Source organism: Candoia aspera, chromosome 10 (genome assembly GCF_035149785.1).
Source record: "Candoia aspera isolate rCanAsp1 chromosome 10, rCanAsp1.hap2, whole genome shotgun sequence".
Classification (NCBI taxonomy): domain Eukaryota; kingdom Metazoa; phylum Chordata; class Lepidosauria; order Squamata; family Boidae; genus Candoia; species Candoia aspera.
The window spans coordinates 3,533,484-3,553,808 of NC_086162.1; the positions used below are offsets into that span (position 1 = coordinate 3,533,484).

A 20,325-nucleotide genomic window follows, 5' to 3' on the forward strand; every position below is an offset into this window, starting at 1 on the left:
ATTTATTTTGCTTTTACTTAGTTGCATACCACCTTGGAGGTGCATGATTGGGGCAGTTAACAAACATGGCAATTTTCTTCTTCTTTGCCACTACTTCTTTTTTCAATACATAAATGCATGAAGCTGTACTCAACTAATTACTGAATGGAAAACCATACAATTAACCTTGACTTCTTTAAGCATGATGTAGCACTGAATGCTGAAACAACTTATTAAGGGGACTGAGCTGACTGCAGGGGCTCTGCATGCTTGGATGTCTGAAATAACTTCATACCTTAAAAGTAAATCTGATGCAGAATTTAACTGAATTTGGAAACCATTTCCAGATTACAATTTCATATATGGATTTATATCACCTCCAAAATTTGGGTTTCTCTTTACATAAATATTAGTATTTCCATTTTATAAGATTTTTTAAATCTGGAGAGACTTCTAGTAGCATGAATAGAATGTATGGCAGTGTATAATTATAGTTTACGATCTTATGATTTATACTCTGCTATTGTTCCTGATATTTAAATTCCCTTTAGAGCTTAACAGTGATTTCTAGCTTTTTTTTTTTAAACCACAGAATATATTTAGTTACAATCGATTAATGAAATACTGAAAAACTATTATGACAACAATGCTACAATCATGTGCAATGCAACATCCAATAACCTCCACCATTAAAAAAATTAATTACGTTTCTTTTAGGGACCCATGTCTTCCATTTTCTGGAAAGGTCACCTACTTCTGAATGAAAGCACCCAGCTGAACAGCTGACCTTGAAAAGCTGAGGAGGTCCATACCTAGTCAGTACTTGGATGGAACACCACCAGGAAATTCCCAGCCTGCACACTAGACTGCGAAGTCAAAAAACATCCTGAAAGGTGGCAATGACAAACCACATTTGTATGGTTGTCAATAAAACTATGTGCATGTATCCATGAAGGCAGCAGGAATCCAGCTTAACTGGAAAGAGATTCTGCCTGTATCAATCCTCCATCTCAGTGCCCACACATCTTTAAGTTGCCACGGTTGAGAAACACTGCTCTATCTGAAATTCATTAGCTGATCCTGGTCCAGAGCCGCCCCTGTAGGTGGATTTCCAAGGTCCTGATTGGTGCTTTATCATAAAGTTCTTAATCTGCAAAATTCATCCAAGGGTTTCATTGTTAGCCACTTTACTATGTCCAATTCGCAGGTGGATCACTGAGCATGAAAGACGAATGGTCGAACCCAGGCCCGCTGGATCTTCTCCCTTCAAGAATGAACACGCTGGCCTTCTAGGCACCACCTAGGTGCCATCTGTAATCTTTCCAATGCCCACCTGTAAGGCAGAGCCTTCTCCAAATCCCTAGGCCCCCAAATCAGCCTCTGAGCTGGGCGCTCCAAGCCCACTTCCTTAATCCTCGCAGGACACCAGCTCCAGGCAGCTCCGCTCTGAGTAAGGCAAGACAGCGCAGGAAAGCGGGGCTGGCCGGGCCTTTTCCATTCTCCCCCCAAAAAGGGAAAAAACGGCGGGGGCGGGCAGTCAGGCTATCCCCGCAAGGCCGAAAAATGCCTGACTCATTCTGCCCCCGGCAACCGGAGAGGGTAAAGTCGCAGCGCAGAAGCCAAGCGCAGACCAGGGGGCTGCAAACCCGGGGGGGGGCGCAAAGCCCCGTCCCCAAAGGCCCCCTCGCCAAGGCGGCTCGTCTCCCCACCATCACCGGCCCCGCCCGGGCCGCGCCCTCTCCCGCCGGCAGGAGCTTCCCGGCGGGTGGGAGATGCCGCCGGCCCACAACGGGGCGGGCGGGCGGCCCCGGGCTGTGCCTTGCAGGGAAGAGGGGCGCGGGGGTGGGACGGAGAACGGCCAGCGGAAGGTCCGGGGAGGCTCCCCCCGGAGAAAGCCCAGCCCCACGGGCGCCCCCGCGTATTTTTACCACCCTTCCAGCCGGGGCGGTGGGGGCACAGATCCCAAGGACAGCGAGTACGTTGCGGCCCTCCCGCGCTCGCTCGCCACCCCAGCGCTGCGCCCAATCCTCCGGCGCGCGCCCCCCCCCCCCGATTCCCAAGAAAGCTGCTCCGCCCGGCGCAGAGGCCGAGGCCCGCCCCGCCCGGGCCCGTAACGGGATGCGACCGCTCCCCTCCGCGGGGTCTCCTCGCACTCGGGAGGCGCAGTGGCCGGCTCCCGCCGCGGCGCCTCCGGAGGACGGGGCGCGGCGCGCTCACCCTTCTTCTTGAAGAGCGCCAGCAGCGAAGGGAGGTTCCTCCCGAGGAAGACCACCATCCCGCCGCCGAGGCCCCGCTCCGGCCCGCGGGCGCGCAAAGGCGGGCTGCTCCGGGGTCGCGTCCGCCGCCGCGCCGCCGCCCCTTCGTCGCGCAGCCTCGCGCGCCGCGCCGGGCGGGCCGGAGGAGGGGCCAGCCCGCCCTGGGGGGGCGCCGTCCTGGAGGTCAGCAGTGGGACAGCCGGGGGCGGGGCTTCACGCGCGCAGCGCCGGCCCGCCTCGCCCTCGTCCCCGGCCAGCCCGGCGCGCCCGCTCGGGGCCCCGCAGCCACCGCCCCGGGGGCCCTTGCGAACCGCGGGAGCCGCTGCTCGGTTTCCCGGCTCGAGGGGGGAGCCCGGGGTTTTCCAGGGGTGCTCAAATCCTAAAGGCTGGGGGGCCCCGGCCAGCGCGGGAGGGCGGCGGGGGGTGCAGCTGTTTCCCAGCACGTCCACCCCCGGCGGTCGCCTTTTGCCCGACCGGCTCATCTTGGTTGGGGTCGTGGCTTCGCTTTGGGTTACTTGGGTTACTTAGCCCGTAAGCCCAGAAAATGGGTTACTGTAGTGAAGCACGTTGTGGAACGCCGCCTAAAAGTCCGCGCTCGTTAAGGGAGAAGCCTGGTTAGTGTAAGGGCCACTCCTGCAAGATGAGCTGCTTCGCACCAGCAGCCTTCACGACCAGCGGGTTCAGAGGTGCTAGAAATTGGGGGTGTTTCTAGTGCCTCGAACCAACAGCCAGCCAGAATTAGATGGCTGAGTTCACACAACACGCTAAACTTAACAAACCAGAACAGCTGTATGCATATGAACACCTTAAGTCCAAATAAACTACACTGATTTAATGGGATGGCCCAGTTTCCACAGCATACACATCCCAGTTTCTCCTAGCCTAGTTCTGTGGATCCAGCCAGAAAGATGATAGTAAGATGCATATCTAACTCCACCAGCTCTTTAGGGAGCTGCACTGTCTTTCTTCCGGTGGGAAAAAACCAAGCGTAACAAAAACAACAAAGGCGGCTTCCTGAGGCCACTATCGCAGGGAACGGGAGGGGCATTGTGGGAGGCAGTAGAAAACGCGGGTCCAAGGTGCTCAACAGAAAGGGCGGAAGATACAGGGAGCTGAGCAGCCTCGCTGGTCCTCCTGCAAGCGATGAGCTGCAGCCGGGGCGCCCAGGGCCTGGGAGAAGCGAAGCGGAGATTTTCCAAGATGACAAAGCAGCAGCACACCAGGGACGGGCTGCTAACAGAGCCGCCACCACGTAACTCGGGCAGGCACTCTCCTTCCCTCAGACTGGGCCTTTCAAGGGCTGCCATTGCTCTGAGGCTGGCGAGGAGGCCAAGGGTCTGCCTGGGATACGGGAGGTCCATCTCCAGGCAGGCAGGAAGAGGAATCCTGCAGAGCTGCTACAGCGGCATTTCTCAACGGTGGCAACTTCAAGTGGTGTGGACTTCAACTCCCAGAATTCCCAGCCAGCTAAATTGGAATTCTGGGAGTTGAAGTCCACACAGCTTGACTTCTGGGAGTTGAAGTCCACACTGCTTGAAGTTGCCAAGACTGAGAAATGCTGTCTTACAGCCACTCGGGGCCAACACAGCACAAGGTGTCAGATTCTCCTCCTGTCTGGGCATTGGCTGTTCCCCTCCTCTCCTGAAATCAGCCACTCACGGCCCATGACACAGGCAGTCCAGTGCATGGAGATGCTCAGGGTGGGCCCTTCTCTGCAGCCAAAGGAAGACGCCTGAGGAAAGAAAGCAGGCATGGTGGCCAGGAAGGTTGCCCTGATCTCTGAGGACGGCTGCCCCGAATGAGTTCTACTGCATCATCGATCAGGCTGGGGCCTCATCCAGCCTGACTTCACTGAAGGCCTGCAGGACTGTACCAGCGGCAGTGGCTGTTACCTTTGGGGTGTTGGGGGAAGTATCTAGCACTGGGGGAAGGGAAGGGCCACAGCAGCAGCAGCATTGTGTAGGTCTGGAAGGACAGATCCTGTTGCTGGGAAGGACAAGACTGGTCACGTTTCTTTCCTGCACCATTGGAAAGGGGTCGGACTTTTCCCCCACTAATCTGAGTCCATTCTGGCTGCAAAGTTTGGCTGCAAAAAAAAGGGACCTTTGGGATGGGTGCGGCTTTGGGGACCCACCTCTGGACAGCAGGGTTGGCAGAAGCCTTGCAACACCAGTGGCTGGGGGTGTGCAGCTACCTAATGCTAGTCTGGTAGGACACTGCAGCAGAATATTTTTTGATTTATACTTTTCATTCAAGGGTGCCAGACAGCATATATAGCACTCCCTCCTCGTATCATTCCCAGCAACCACCCTGTAAGGCAGGTTGGGCTAAGAGAGAGGGATCGGCCCCAGGGGAGCTTCTGCACAGTGGCGGACTAGACCTGGGTCTCCATGCTCTGAGCCTCACACCTTCACGACCATCAGGCAGGCCTCGGGGGGACACGTTCCCTGTGTGGAAAGGAAAAGAATCCCACATCGATGCTCCCCCATGGCCCACATTGCCACAGCAGAGCCTGGGATAAGGTGAACTTCGAACCCGAGCAGAGCTCCCTGCCGCCGCCACCCAGCCCCAGCAAGGACAACCTTTGGGACAAGGCCCACAGAAGATGGCTTCAGGGGGGAGAGGTCAGGATGGTGGCTTAAAGCACACAGTTGCAGCCGCCATTGTTGACTTCGTCGACTCCCCCTGCGGATGCCCCTAGAGCAAAGTTCCTCAACCATGGCAACTCTAAGCTGTGTGGACTTCAACTCCCAGAATCCCCCTGGCTGAAGTCCACACATGCTGGCTGGGGAATTCTGGGAGTTGAAGTCCACACATCTTAAAGTTGCTGAGGTTGGGAAACACTGCTCTAGGAATATCCCGAGAGTCCAACCGTGTAACAAGAAGCCGGTGTCCAGCTCAGCCAAGCAGAGGTCTCCTGACCAGCCCTTCTCCTTTAGGAGAACAAGTCCAGAAACCGGGACAATCCTCTGCATCTCTTTAAAAGCCTCCGGGTGGACACAGATGCTGCCTCCTCTCCACCCCCCCCCCCCCAGCTACTGGCCCAGGCCGTTCCCATTTGAAGCCTGTGCTTTTTTAAAAGTCTGTGCAATGAAGAAGTGAAAGCGCCCAGGGCAGCATCACATGACTGATACCAGCTGGCTGGGGAATTCTGGGAGTTGAAGTCCACACATCTTCAAGCTGCCCAAGGTTGAGAAACACTGGCCTAGCCTAGTGGCTTCCTCCCTGGTTCCCATCCGGCACAATCAGAACTCACGTGCCCAGACGTCTGATCTCACCTGGCTGCTTCTGCGCACATACAGAAGCCTGTCAGTGCAAACAGGTCTCAGCCGCCAGCCTACAGGAATACCCAAGCCCCCCAGAGGCGTGGCCATCGTCTTCCTGTCGCTCGCAGCCTTTTGCTCCAGCCCTTGCCAGCTGTCCTGGGTCCCCACTGCCCTCCCCCATCTGAATATTCATCAGGCCCTTAGAAAGAGGGGCGCCCAGGCAGGCCAGCCACACCACCTGGCATGTGGCAGAAGGGGCTGCAGCCCTTCCACGACCCCCAAGAAAGCAGCGAGGGGCAGTTGCGGCTGGGAGACGGGGAGGCCAGCTCGTTCTTCTGTTCTGGGGCTGCCGCCGTCTGACCGTGGGGATGGGGGGAGCATCCCAATGAGGGGCCCCAATGAAGGGGCTCAGGCAGAGGAAGCTGGAAGGAGGGGGGACCCTGCTACAGGCCCAGGGAAGCTTCCAGTCCCCGCTCAACCTTCTCCCACTCCCTGCCTGCCCGCCTGCCTGCGTAGACCAGAAGATTTGCAGTGTGTGAGCAAGCAATGCAATTTGCTTCATTAATCAGGAAACTTGACTCCTCCCCGATCCAGCAAAATCCAGTTCGAAGGCCGTGCCACCTCCAGAAGCAATCCTCCTGCAGTGAAGGTACATTGTACGGATGCCGTAATTTCCATTCCCCACCTTTTGTGTTGTTTGGCAAACCAAAAACATGCCCCCAACGGGGCCTCGGCTCTGGGGCTCCACAGCGAAATTAACACAAGATGTCTACCGACCGAGAACACCAGGAGAGTCTCTCTGCCAACTGTCCTAATGAACACCCAGCAATGGTAAAAAGGCTTCCTTCTTACCAAGCTCCCTCCAGAAGGCTGGGTCCCCCCCACCGCCACTGTGGGCTAAACCAGAAAGGCCCATCGTGGAGCCTGGTGGTGATTCTCTGCTGCAACCTGTTGCTCCATCCTGACATGCCGATTCCCTTTTCCCTGGGAACCAGTGAAGGCAGGACTATGCAGAGAACAAGATGGAGAAAGAAGCACCTCACAGAATTCTGAGCATCCTCACTGAACTACAAGTCCCAGGGTACCTTGGGATAAGTGCCAATTTTAAGAAGACACACGTTTGTATTGCACATATATTGCAAGAAAGCCACTGCAACATCTCTGAATAAATCGGTGGAGGCTGCTCTGCCCTTTCCTTGCCACTCTGGAAAAGGAGGCGTAAAAGGTTTCATTCTACCCACTTCCCCTTCAACGGCTACCCCGACATTCAAAACTGCAGCTCCCCAGAGGCTGAATGCGGGGGAAGAAGGGGCACTGAGCCTCTGCTGAAGGAACTTCTGCTCGTGCCCGTTGCTAGTGACAGCTGCCGGCAACCCTGGTGCCCCATCCTCTGGCCTGGCAGCTCCAGTACCTTGACTCCACAGTGATGCTGGTGGAGCTCAGGGGAGCCGGAGTCAAGTGAAGAACGTTCTGAGCCACATTCTCATGATTCAGACTCAAGATGCCAACCCGGAGGGCAGAGATGCCAAGAGCCTAGAAGGGCGACAGCCACAGCAAGTCAAACTTGAGTAAGACTTTCCGTTCATCACAGAAGCTCCTGCTAAACACAACTCAACTGGTCAAAGACATAATGTGCTTGTTTGGATTTAGTTGAGCATGTTGTGTGAATCCAGCCAGTTTGATGAAACATGGTTTACAATGGTCTTCACATTGTGGTGGAATGCAGTCCAACAAATCATGATTAAAATGAACCATGGCTATGCCCACAGCCTTAGGCTGCTCACCACTGCATTCCTTTCTCCGAGGCAGCACCAGTAGTCACCTACCATGCAACCCTGTTTCAAAGCTAAGGGGCTGTTCAAAGGGATCTGCAAGGGAGAGAAGGAGAAAAACAGAGAAAGCAATGCTGTAAATGGGAGACTTTCACTGCAAGCATGGATGCCCTTTCTGGTGCAGTGCATGAACCCCCCCAAAAGCACCTGCAAGACAAGGGGGGGGGAGTGGTCTCTCAGGGGAGTCTGTGATGCAACTGGACTTGCAACCAGCTGGTCCCAAGTAGCCCGTCTTGGGCCAGTTTCAGCGAAGACACCAGCACTGCTGTATTTGAGGAAATACTGGCCCAGCCAGTTAGCAAAGCATCATTTGTCACAAGGGCAAACTTTATCTTATTTGTCTTCAATTATTTACAGTATATCCTGTTTTTCACAGCAACTGTCAAGTCTCAGCAAAGAGGGGAATTCACGATTGCAGGGCCATGACTGAGAAAGTTCGGTCTTGGGATTTGGGATAGGCTTATTCTTCTGGGTTCTGACAGAACTAAACAGATATTAGGAGTGTGTTTTTCCATCATTTGATATGCAACACATGTAAAAATGAGGCAGGGTCACAGCTACTGCTTGGCTTCTTCACACATATACCCCACAAACACCCCTGCTTGCACTTGTAGCTTGTGGCCCAACGATACAGCTGTTATGCCATCAGCCCTTTGAGGAAGACCAGATCAGGAAACACTCCCCAGGAAGACCAGAACTCTGTTGGGATAGGCTATAATCCCAGAATTTTGCAGGTCTGAGTGTGCCTCTCCTCCCCTCCCTCTTACATCCCAGGGAGGCTGGAGGGGGGGCAGAATCCAGTCTAAGTCTCTTCTTAACACTACCTCCCTTCCCAGGACTTCAGGAGTGCTTCTGTCCTCTTTGTTTACATAACGCTTTCTGAGTATTTGCTTCAAGGCCGGCTCCCTGCCTCTCTACGGATGCATCCGTGGCCCAAGCAGCTGATTAACAGTTCCTGAGAGTTACAAACGCTGTACTTTCCCATAACTTCTAAGTGCAAACATCAGTCCTGGAGTTTTCAGAGAGCAACTCAAGGTTATTTAATCCATGCAAACTTTTTCTGGGAGTAAGACCCACCTGATTCAGCAGGGTTTACTTGGAGTGGACATGCACAGGAGCATATCCGTAGTCCTATCACTGCAGAACTCTCCACCCTGTAACTCCCTTGAGGCCTCAACAGACCAGGGGTGAAACCACCAGCACAGTGATGCAGCTCTTGAACCAGGAGGGGAAGGACCTGGGTTCAGTTCTGTTTTACACCACAGCTCCCTGGTCACCAACTTTTAGCTAAACCTACATCACAGGGTTGTTGCTGGGAAAATTCAAGGATGGATGCCGCCTTGAGTTCTTGAAGGAAAGCAGGATATAAATCTAACAAATTATATGTTAGATATGTTCCCACTGCAGACACTCCTCCTTTTTTTGCAGCTGAAAGACCCCGATTGTCTAAGGAAGCTTCTCAACCTTGGCGACTTCAAGATGTGTGGACTCCAAGAATTCCCCAGCCAGCGAAAGCCACACATCTTAAAGCCACCAAGGTTGAGAAACACTGGTCTAGGGCATCCTTCCCCAATCAGCTGCTCACCAGATGTGTTGAACTACAATTTCCATCATCTCCACCTACTGTGTTTTTCAGCTGTGCTCCCAAGAAGCATGAAAATGGCAATCCAACACGTCTGGAGGGTGCCAGGTTGGGGAGGGCTGCTCTTTAAAAACCCTCCTGAGCTGTAGCAACGGCAGGCACGCACATCCGCCACGTGCTTCTCCTGGGAAGCCCTGTTTCCATACGGTCTCCTTTACGAGCGAGTATCGTCTAAATGAAGAGCAGTTGGGCCACGCACACGCTCTGCCCCAGCGCTGCCACTTTCACATCCTCTTCCAATTCCAGAGCATCACGAAACTCTGGCCTGGCTTGGAGCCACAGCAGCTGAGCTGCCAAGAGAAACAGGGAATGTGCTTATAGCAAACCCAGGACAACCGGACTTGGGTGAGGTTGGGCCACAAAGTTCTGCTCATTCTCCAGACTGCATGGATGTGATGCCAAGTCCACTGCGGGACAAGGAACGTTTGGGTCGGGAAGGGAGAGGAAAAGCCTTGGGAATCTGCACATAATATCCAAAATGTCTTTTGAAAAACTTCCTTAATATTCGCCCCAAAACTGCAGTCAAATACCTCCTGGGTCATTTCCTTGGGTCTATTTTTGCTTCATGCAACCCACCTGGCTGGGGAGGGGAGTCAGCCTGGAGTCACGTTTAGATTGTGGGACTAAACCTCGGCCTTCAGGTTCGCTCAATCTCTCTCACATAATCTAACCTACCTTGCAGGGGAGTTGTAATAAAAAGGAAAGGGGAAGAAAACCGTCTGTGCTGTTCTGGAAAAGTGGGGCATACATGTAATGAATGAATGAATGAATGACCATATTGGTATATTGTTTTCTGGTACAGATTAAGGTTACTATGGTAACTAATCATTTTGATATAATCATTTTGGCCGGGTGAAGAGGTTGAATTTAATTGTCCTCTTTTTAGGTGTTAATAGTTGCATAGCCTGAAGCGAGGGCAGTTTGCTTGTTACTTAGTTCCTTCTCTTTAGGCTTGCAGAGAATATGCAGCTGAGAGAAATCTCTCCTCTCTGAGCGTGTGCAAACACACAAAGCCTGTAAATATGTTTTTGTGCTTTCTGTAAATAAATTTATTTTTTACAGAAATGCCTGGTGTGTGACTTTTCTGATCTCTCCTGGGCCAAATGCTTTCTAGCACTCTGCCAACAGACCAAAAAACACAGTCTCTTGTTTGCCGCTGTAAGATTGGAGGGGCCAAGGCAGGCCCTGTGGAAGAGGGGGCTCACAGAACATTCCCTCTTCAGCACCAGTGCCTGAGGTTTGCTTCCCCATTAAGAAGGTAACCCCCCCATCGAGCCCCCACCCCACCCCCCTGCTGCTTCAGTGGCACTCCCGACTGCTTCCTCTGTCCTGGACCCAGCCAGGATCTTCTGCCTTCCCATCCACTGAGGCTCAGAGGGCAGGACTGCCAGAGGGGGCTGAAATGTGAAAAAAAAAAGGGGTGGGGACGTAGAGCTTATGATCAGCTCTTCCACCGGCTGCTTTAGGATTATTTAAAAAGGGAGGTGTGATGTGAAAGTGGTTTGGACAGGAACGAGGCTGGCCACAGGGGGTACAAACGCTTCCCTCCATTCATTTCCCCAGTGGACCGAGGAAGAGAGAGCATCCGTATACAATAATATCTTCAGTTGCCCCACGAGAGAGAATGGCTGGGAACGGGCCCTGCATCCTCCCCACCTTACTCCCTCCTTAGCTATTCCCAGAAGGGAATATGGCGCAATGAAAGGATTCTAAGGGGGAACAGTTGTATACACTCCCCTTATCTCTTCAACTTAGGTGAAGAATATAGCACGGGAAATCCTGGCCCAGAAGAAACTGGAATTAAAATTACTGGGAGAAACACCAACAACTCCAGACAATACTATGTGGAAGGCTGAATGCTCAATATTTTAAAAAATGAGATTAGGTCTGCAAGCAGAGTTAACACAGCATAAATAAGTGGGGAGGAAGTTGGAATGGTACAGTAATGGATTTTACCTTCCTAGGCTCAGAAAAAATCACAAGGATGGAAACTGTCACCATGAAATATGGAAACTTCTGCTACTTGGGAAAAAGAGTATCACAAACCTAGACAAACTATTAAAGTGCAGAAACATCATGCTGACAACACGGTACATATTATCAAAGCCACACTTTTCCCAGTTGTAACATATGGCCATGAAAGTTGGACCATCAGTAAACCTGAGCAAAGAATTGATGCCTTTGAACTGCAGTGCTGGACAAAATATTGCCAGTAAAGCCTTGGACCCCGAGAAGAAGTAATAATCCAGCCAGATTATTGGTGAAGAACAACCAGAGTGCTCAGAGGAAATTCTAATAATGAAGCTAAAGCTTCAACATTTTGGACCTGCCACTTGGCAAACTGGTTTGAGCACCCAAAATGCTGGAGCATTCATTTCAAGGGGGATAAAGGCTGGGGGAGGCTGCAAGTAGCCAGGCCATGTGAGAAGGTCATCAAAGCAAAGCCTGCCAGGAGGAGGAACCCCCTAGCAGCTCAGCCCCTAAGGCTCTCTGTCCATGGAGGACATCCCCAGCCCGTCCAAAGCAGTGCCAGGAGCACCTCCAATGGAGACAGGAAGCTGCACGGGCAGCGGAGCATGCCTTGTTCTCTCCACGCCACAAAAGCTGCTCTCCTATTCATCTCCTTTACCGGAAGCCTCAAAGTAACGCTCCAGCACAGAGTTAAGATTTAAGCAGGGACTCAGCACGTCCATGCCTAGAAACAGCCACCCAAGTGCGCACAATGATTAACCAGCAGCACCAGAGCATGGGACTAGGGTGGAGTCTCACCCCTCGTGAAGCTAAGCTAAAACACCAGGACATTTGGCCCCAGCCACATCACCCAACCTCTGGGGAGAGCTCAGAGGCAGTGCCTTCCAAAAATTGCAGAGGTGGGCATTTCAATATCACTGACCCAACGGAGGGCAGTGTTTTGCAGAAACTATTTTTTGATAAAACGGCTGAGCTGGAATACACTGGGAGGTTTAATCCTACTTCTCATGAATTAGAGAGAGAATGTTCCTTATCACAATGCATGTGTGAACAAGCTCATCCATGCAAGAATGCCCATGTTGGAACTGTTTTTATTCTTCTTGTTGATGGTTATTACCTAGAGGTAATTTTGCCTCCTTTCTTCTCTTAGCATGTCCCTCTCCCCCCTCCTCAGCTGGTGTGCCTGTGTCTGGGTGTGGGGGAGACATGCACGCCTTCTCAGGATTAAACTTCATGCCTCTAATGAAACGGTCTAACGCTATATCCCTGGAAATCTGCCTGTCTTTAATGGGCTGCAGTTGTTGGTTTGGCTGCAGCAGACTAACAGTGCTCCTCTCTGGAAACTATGGGTTCTCCACGTCGGCCCACATCGTATACCGAGAGCAATGGCCTTGGCTCAGCGAGCTGTCTATCGGTGAGCGGTGGGCTTATGGCTCCCAGAAAACCCCTGCGCATATTAGAGCAATTACACAAGCGAACAAGGAGAGCTAAGGAGGTTCTCCATTTATTCAAAGCAAAAGAATTTGGGGTCAAGGTGTAGAAACAAGGCCATCTTCGGATTTGTACTGTTTCCCTGTGGGTGTACAACTTCCACAAGACTGCAGCACCCAAATCAGTTTTCTCTTCCCTCTCACATGCCATTTTTGAATCCAACAGGTTTTGGACGTTATTTATAGCACTTGGGTCTGGTCCCCCTTCCCTGCTGTTTCCTTGGTTGGAACTTTCCCCCCATTTCCTGTTCACCTGCTTCTGCCTACACCTCCCCCCAAACCTGCCACGTATTTGGCTCCCAGTGAGATGCAGCCCCTTGAAGGGCAGCGTGGCCTTTTGGGTGCAGAGGGACATCCCCCGCCCAGAGCTGACTCCGGCTGCAGTGCTCTGCAGCTCAGTCACCAGGCTGAACCTGGGCCCTGTTTTGTGCGTTGCCCGAAGACCCTTTGCCTAGGGACTGTGGAGAGTAAGGAAGATGACCTTGACCGAGATATGCAAGAATCTTGCACCCCAAAGAGGGCTGAAGCATTCTTTAAGCCCTGGGAAAGAAGGTGATATTCAGCAAACGCCCCCCTGACTCACTGGGCATAAGAGGGAGGGAGGGAGGGAGGGAGGGAGGGAGGGAGAAGCCCACTCAGACTTGCAAGATTCCATGACTGTGGCCATTCTCAACAAGTAGAGTTCCAGTCTTCTGGGGAGTTGATTTCCTGGCCAGGTCGACCTAGTGGGGCTGATAGGGACTCACTTCCCACGTTTCCAGACAGCGCTGCCATCGGCCAAGGATGCTTCCCAAGTGATTCAGAGCTGAGAAGGGATGCTCCCGTAAGAGCTCCTCCGAAGCCGTGCCACATCCAAGGGGTGCCAAGGAAATGTGCTTAATCGAGGGCCAGTGGAGCAGAGTCCAAGGGGGGCACCCGCCCCCCGGGATCCCTTCCCAGGACTGAAAAGGTCCCAGGGTGCTCTCTGACACCGAGTCAGCCCTGAGGACCTGCCAGGCCCTGCTTCTACTGCCCATGGCCTTTCAGGGGTTTCATGAGGAGGAGGAGATCTTTCTTCCCCTGCCTTTGAGCTGGGGCTGTTTGATGGCCCTTTCCCTCATGCTGCCAAAATCTGCTCTGTTTTCAAATGGCTGCAAACTGAAGCAGAGTTCCTGCGGGCAACTCCTTTTCTCAGCCCAAAAGGGAACGCATGCCTGGGCAGGATCAGACAGGTTGCGACTGTACTATCAGCCAACTATGCATGCCTGCGCACTAGGAGGCATTTTGCAGGGTTTCCCTTCAAAGGCCCTGGAAGTAGGAGGCTGAGCTTCTGCAAGGGAATTTGTCCCCAGCCCCCGGTGGCCACTGCTCTTTCGGCACTCCTTCAGAGAGATGCACAGTCAAAGGAGGCTGGTTCTGCAGGAGAATCTCTCACAGCACAGAAGTGTGCGATGTCCGGACACCCAATGCCACTTTGTTGATGCCAACTATCCTGCTTCGCACACGGCCCCTGGGCTTCCTGGGCTGGTAGGCCCATTTGGAATTTGGCGAACCCGTTAAAGGGTGCTACTGGAGAAAGGGCTTGCCTATTTACAAACTGGGCAAACTGATAAGGGGGTGCCCCCAGCTTCCTAGTCTCTTTTTCCTTTGGGGCAGATTGGCCTGCTTCCAGAGGTGGCCCTGGGCTGCAGCCATCCACCATTTCTGTCCTCTAAAAACACTCGGGGGGTTCCAATAAACGCCTATCTTAAACCTCTCTGTTGTGCGTTTCTGCTGAATTATCAAAATAGAGAACTTGGCTGTGCACAATCCATTTTCCAGCAAGTTCTGGACAAAAGTGGGAGGCTTCTAGATATATGTGGCAATCAGTTGGTTTTTAGATTTAGAAATTTTTTTAATTTTTTTAAAATTCCGCCTTATTTTTTTTAATAAATAACTCATAGCCAATACTCCTCCTCTTTTCCCCACAACAACAGCCCTGCAAGGTGGGCTGGGCTGAGAGAGAGGGACCGGCCCAAGGTCACCCAGCCGGCTTTCGTACCTGAGGTGGGACTAGAAATCCGGGTCTCCGGGATTTCCTGCATCAGGCATTGATCAAAAGTCAAGCAATCAGCTTTACTGATGCAGAGTTCAGAAAGTTAATTTGTTGCCTGGGCTGGTCTAGGCCGTGAATGAAACTGAAGTCCAGAAGTCAAGAAATGCAAGGATGAGTCCACCAAAAGAGATAATCAATAACTCTCTTGTGCGAAATGATTACCAGTACATAGAAATCACAGTAAAATGCATGTGCGTGTTTCCATTCTTCAGCCCTTCTCCTTGCTTCCTAATCCTTACCTTTTTACATATTTTTGGCCAAGATGCCTATGGGATTCAGCTGTACTGTATCCTATTTGGATGGACGGACGGACGGACTCAATCTTCTTTGCAAACCATACCCCCTCACACACACAGTCTTACCTCTGGAAACATTTTCCTCTTACAGGCAGGATATGGCTGCCTATAAGACAATGCTGCTTCCATATGCTCAGAGGCACCCTGTTTCTTGCTCCTGCTCCTCACAATCCAAGGCATGTGAGTTGCCCAGGTTACATTTAAAACTGAGCAGCTCCCGCTAATACCTGCTGCAGGCAGAAGACTTGCCTCTGCTCTGGAGGAAAACACCTCTGGGTTTCCAATCAGTAAGAGGAGAGAAGGTTCCCCCCCCCCCCGGTACTGACGTACTGCTCCCCCAGGAAGCAATTTGGCACAGGATAGACTCCGTGTCACCCTGAAGAGAGACTGCATTCTTCCTTCCGCCTCTGTGGCCATTAAAGGCTGCCCTGGAGATCCCAGGGAGAAAGAGCCACATTATTACTAGACGTTTAGATTTCGTCAGTTCAAGGCCGTGTGCAGAGCTAATGCTCCTGCCTCTTCTCCCCACAACCACCACCTTGCGAGGTGGACTGGGCCGGGAGCACCACTGACCCAAGGCCACCCACGCCTATGGCTTCCGTGCCTAACGGAGGGCTAGAAATCACGGTCTCCAGGTTTCTAGCCCAGCGCCTTAGCCACTGCACAGACTGGCCCCCTGGATCTCAGCTGTGGGTCTGCAGCATTAAAAAAAAGAGATGCCAGAAAATGCGCACCTTCATAGTGGTCAGCAAGAACCCACTGAGCTCTAAAGGGAATGCAAAGAGGTGTGTCAGTTGCCATGGCACTGCCAGCGAGATAAAACATGTAGGGCACCAGCCCAGGGCGGTGCCGGAGAACAGAACAGGGCTGTCTGGCTGCAAAGGCCCAAGCGCCATGTGGAGGGAAGACTCAGGTTCCCGTTGCCTGAAGCTAAATAAAGGAGCCCCACCTTCACCGCACACACGGGACCCCTCCTCCCTGCCTCAGTTTGCACCAGGGCTTCACTCTGGCCCTTCCCTCAGCGCAGCCCAGGCTGTGGAGATCCGATCCAGGGTCGCAAGCAGAGGCTGAAGTGTCCGGGGTTCAGCCGTGCCCAGCTCTGCAATCAAGCAGGCAGTTCCTACAGCGAGAATAATCAGGGAGGGTGGTGGGGCTGCCCATCTCCCTCACATGGGAAAGTGAAGGCAGCCGAGCGCCAGTGCAGGGATGAGCACCCCAACAGTGCTGGTCCCCTGGAAAGGGAGATCCGGCCCCTGTTGCTGCTCCCACCTGGCCAGGGGAAGAGATGCAAGCAGAGCCCCCTCCTTGCATGCAGGGAGGGAGAAATGGATGGCAGATAAAGGATAACCGTCCCCAGCACAGAAGGGGGCAAGAGACGAGCATCAGCAGATCAGGACACCCTCCCGCCACCGTTCCAGCATCAGCCGAGCCAGGCACTGAGTCTCAACCTCACCAAGGCTTATTAGCCTGGCCTCTTGCACACACCAGTTTTCCATCCACCCACAACACTTCCGGAGGGCACTGAGTTGGGGAACGCTGCCCAGTCATCAGGCATCACACTTGGAGAGATGTGAAACAGGAACACGGCTACGCAGTGCCCGGGCACAGTGCTCAGGCTTCATATGTCTGCAATTGCCCTCCAGTGCTCTTTTGCTCTCAGGGTGCAGCAGCTGTTTCTTCAAACCATCTTCCTGATTTCTGAAGCTCAGATCGCCAGGGCTGTCCTAACCTTTCCTCCCTCCCCAGCCAGAAAGTGGCCAGGCAGCCCTGACACCAGCGGGGCACCCGCCCCAGCCCCCACCCCATTTGCTGAGTGCCTGGAAAACGCTGAAGCAACACGATGCACATTCTTTTGCTTTGTGGCCTCTGGTTGGTTGCCATGGGGCTGGGGCTGGGGCTGCCCCCCCCCACCGCCCACACTCCCCTCCCCGAGGTCCACCCACGCAGCTCAGGGCACCTGATCAGATACTCTTTCGCCAGGGGATGCAGACAGGATTCGAAGCAAAGGGCCCCAGGCCAGGGCCTTCTCCAGGGACCTGTTCTGGCAGGTGGAGCTCGCTGGCACAATGGTGGATCGCTCCTGGCCCAGGATCCACGTGCTGTTAGGGCTGCTTGCACACAGTGCTCTGCCTAATGTGCTGCAGTTTGGGCCCAGCATAGGGGCAGATGTCTTCCAAGGTAGGGCTGCTCTGGGCCTGGATTGGCTCCAAGGCTGCAGGAAGAGGGCCGAGCAACTCAGGCATTATTTACCCTTAAACTTAATCTAGATTAAATCCCATTAATCTGATTACTCGCCGGTCATGCATTGACAGATTTCCCCTTTGGTCACGCTGAAGTTTAGTTTGAGAGGCACTTCCAAGGGATGCCTGCAACCCAGGGACTGAGCATCTTGTGAGAATCCAACCACCCTGGTTTATAAACCATGAATCATGGCCTAGCACAGTCTTGAGCCTAATCTTTTTGGCTACTGGGCACAACGGGACTTGTGAGAGCAAGTTGTGGGCCCTAGCACTGCCACTGTAAGAGGAAGCATAGTGTGCCATGCTTAAAATGGCCGCTGTGGAAGCCCAGGCCCTCCCCACATGGCGCACAAAGCCAGAGAATAAACTCCTGCCCGTGGTCACCATGTTTGGGACAAGAGGCTTAGCACGTGGGAGAATTCAGCCCTCTGAACTTCATTCAGTAAACCAGAGACGCCCAAAGCCAGTGGAGAACCCTGACCACTCCCTCTTCCTCAGATTAATCCCAGAAAAGTTTCCCGTAGGGTTCCCAACAGCAGCCTTGCTCTCCAGATGTGTTGGACTGCAGCTTCCCAAATTCCAGCCCAGCTGACTGGGGGTGGTGGGAGTTGAAATTCAACACATCTGGAGGACTTCAAGGCAGAGCAGAGATGGGTTGAAAGAAAGGCCACTAGCCCACAGCTACTCAACGCGTCATCCAGCTCTCTCCTTGGCAGCCTCCTATGCCCCTCACGTGGGTGTCCCCAGGTAGGCAAGGGGGGAACTGACTTGTGTTGTGGCATCATGCCAGCTCCAATGTGCACGATGATGTCATGATGTGTGTGACATCACTGTCTTGCCCCAACACACATCAGGGGCAGTAGAAGCTGCTGGTCTCTTATAAGGTTGTGGATACCGGATGTTCAGAAAGTTTATTTGGGCCGTGAGTACACAATATGCTTACCCAAATCAGTTAACTAGGTTTCCATGTTATCTCTTTGTGGCTCACTGCCATGTGTGAACCCAGGAAAAAAAAAGGATGGAGAATCCAGCCAAACAATCTGATTATTGGTCCCTCTGCCGCCTGACTGCCAAGGGTTATTCCAGAGTTCCCGCTTTCCAGACCAACCCAACCGGGAAAAGTGCTCAGTTCCATTAAAGTGCCGCCTTTCCCTATATAACAACCTTCCCAGCTGAAAAGGGAGATGGAGTGGTGCCCCCATTTCATCTTATCATACAGACCAGGGCATTTCCACTCCCCTGCCCATCCCTTTCTTCTTGCGTGTTACATCTTGCATCCTTTTATTTTTAGCTGGCTGTATCTAAAACAGCATTTGGCTAAAGAGGGAGATAAATATGACTTAAATAAATAAATAAAATGCAGAGAGCGTTGCAGCGTAAGTGAAAAGGCAAACCTTGGCTGCCAAGAAGCTTATAAGGAACAACAAGGCAGCTGGACCCCAAATCTCAATGCAGCAACCAAGGCTTTTAGATTAGAGGATAAAGAGTTTTTTGGAAGGATTGAATGTTTCTAAACTGTTTTTTAATAGCCCCGGAAATGTCTCTGAGCACAAGAAGAGTGCATTTGCCATAGCACAGCAGCAACCTCCAGCTACACGTTTATGTTGGACAAATGGACTTACTTCCAGACATGGGGTACAACTCCCAGTGGTATGGAATCTCCCTTGCCCCCCAGTCACTGGCTGAAGAAATTTAAAAACCTTTAAAAGCAGGATCAAACTGTGAAGCAAACACAGACCCTCTCTTTTAAGCTGCATTTGCGCTGTTTGGAAAAACACAGCTGTAAGTAGAGCAGCTTCACCAACCAGGTGCCCCCCAGATGCGTTGGGCTCCAGCTCCCGTTGGCCGGGAGTTGTGGGAGCTGAGAGCATCGGCTTGAGACAGACCGAACGAGAACCATTTCCCCAAATCGCCCCACTGACTTCTCCAACATCTCGGCCTTAACTTGCTCAACTTCCCTGCAAGGCTCTTCCCTGTGGTGCAGATTTGAGAATCCCACCAGCCTGGCCAGCACAGGCATCCGTGAGGGGCAGGGGTGTCCCCAGGATAGGGTCAAAAAAGTCAAGATGGCAGCCATGAGGGGTAATCAAGGCGTCACTCCCCCCTCCCCCACCAGGAGCGTCTGCAGGCTACAGTGCCATCCTTGCACAATGACATCACAGTGTGTGACGACACTCTCTTTTTTTACACGCACCAGGGTTCTGATTACACCACTGTGGCTATACCTCGACGATTCTGTCAATCCCCTGAAGACGCCCCTGGTGGGGGAGGAGGGGGAATGACATCACACACGCCATGATGTCATTGTGCAAGGATGTGAGCCAGCAGGGCCAGCAGCAAGGGACCTTCGAAGCGGAGGTCCCAAAGCTTCCGGCGGGCGTCTGGCTGCCTGCCTCTGGCCCAGCACCTGGCTGACCTGATCTGGGTAGGGAAGCTAAATGCTGTAAAAGCAGGCCTGGTTAGCATTTGGATGGGGCACCACCCAGAAATCCAAGAGATGTCGGCTAGACTGATGCATTGGGGGAGAAGGCAAAGCGAAGCATTTCTGTATTACTACCCACAAAACTACACGGAGGCTTAACCTTCCAGTGGCAGAGGCCGGCTGCACATTCAGGAGCTAGGAGGACAAACAAGTTCTATTACATTGACCCAGTACAAGATATGCTTTCAACACTCTACCGCACAAGCTATTATCTCTTTATTGATGGACTGATATGAAGACTTCGCTCTCCCACCATGGTAGGTACGCTGGAACTATTAAATAAAGAAAAATAAACTGCGCTGGTTTCCAGCCAAGATTCTGGAGCCAAGCAGGAGGTCAGCTTCTAACTAAACAAGGGTGACCCAGGGGCTGGGGGTGGTTGTCAATGAAGTCAAGACAGCAGCTGCAACTGTGGAACTTTGCACAGTTGCAGCTGCCATCTTGACTTTTTGGACCCCCTGTGCCCCCCCCATTTTTAAAGCAGAGGTTTGCAACTTTCTTTTTTGGCAAGGCATTTCATTTGGCTTTTCAAGGGCCGGGGAAAAAACTTAGCAGCATCAGGAGTAAACCTGAATTTGATTTCACTAAAGTAATGATAAGTAAACACAGGGAATATGAAAGGTTGTGACAGCCAGATTGATGTGGTGGTTAAAGGTGCTGAATTTGAAGCTGGGAGACCCTCAGCCCTAATCCTGCCTCAGAAGCCATCTGGATGACTTTGGGCTCGCTCTCAGGTCTGGGAAGGAGGCGCCAAGGGCAGACCATTTCCAAAAACCTTGTCCAGGCAGTCCCCAGAAG

At 52.6% G+C, this 20,325-nt stretch overlaps 1 protein-coding gene across 4 annotated transcripts in view; it reads right to left on the reverse strand.

Annotated features, from left to right (window-relative positions):
• The window catches only part of NHSL3 (NHS like 3), a 61,469-nt gene that overhangs the window by 23,393 nt on the left and 17,751 nt on the right, over positions 1–20,325 (reverse strand). Inside the window, exon 1 of one of the 4 annotated variants that reach the window (XM_063311713.1) lies at positions 2,197–2,313. The exons of the other annotated variants lie outside the window; for them this stretch is intronic. Within the exon in view, the coding sequence (XP_063167783.1) occupies positions 2,197–2,254 (58 nt within the window). The 5' untranslated portion in view covers positions 2,255–2,313. Of the gene's footprint in view, positions 1–2,196; positions 2,314–20,325 lie in introns of those variants that run through there. 4 annotated transcript variants of the gene reach the window in all.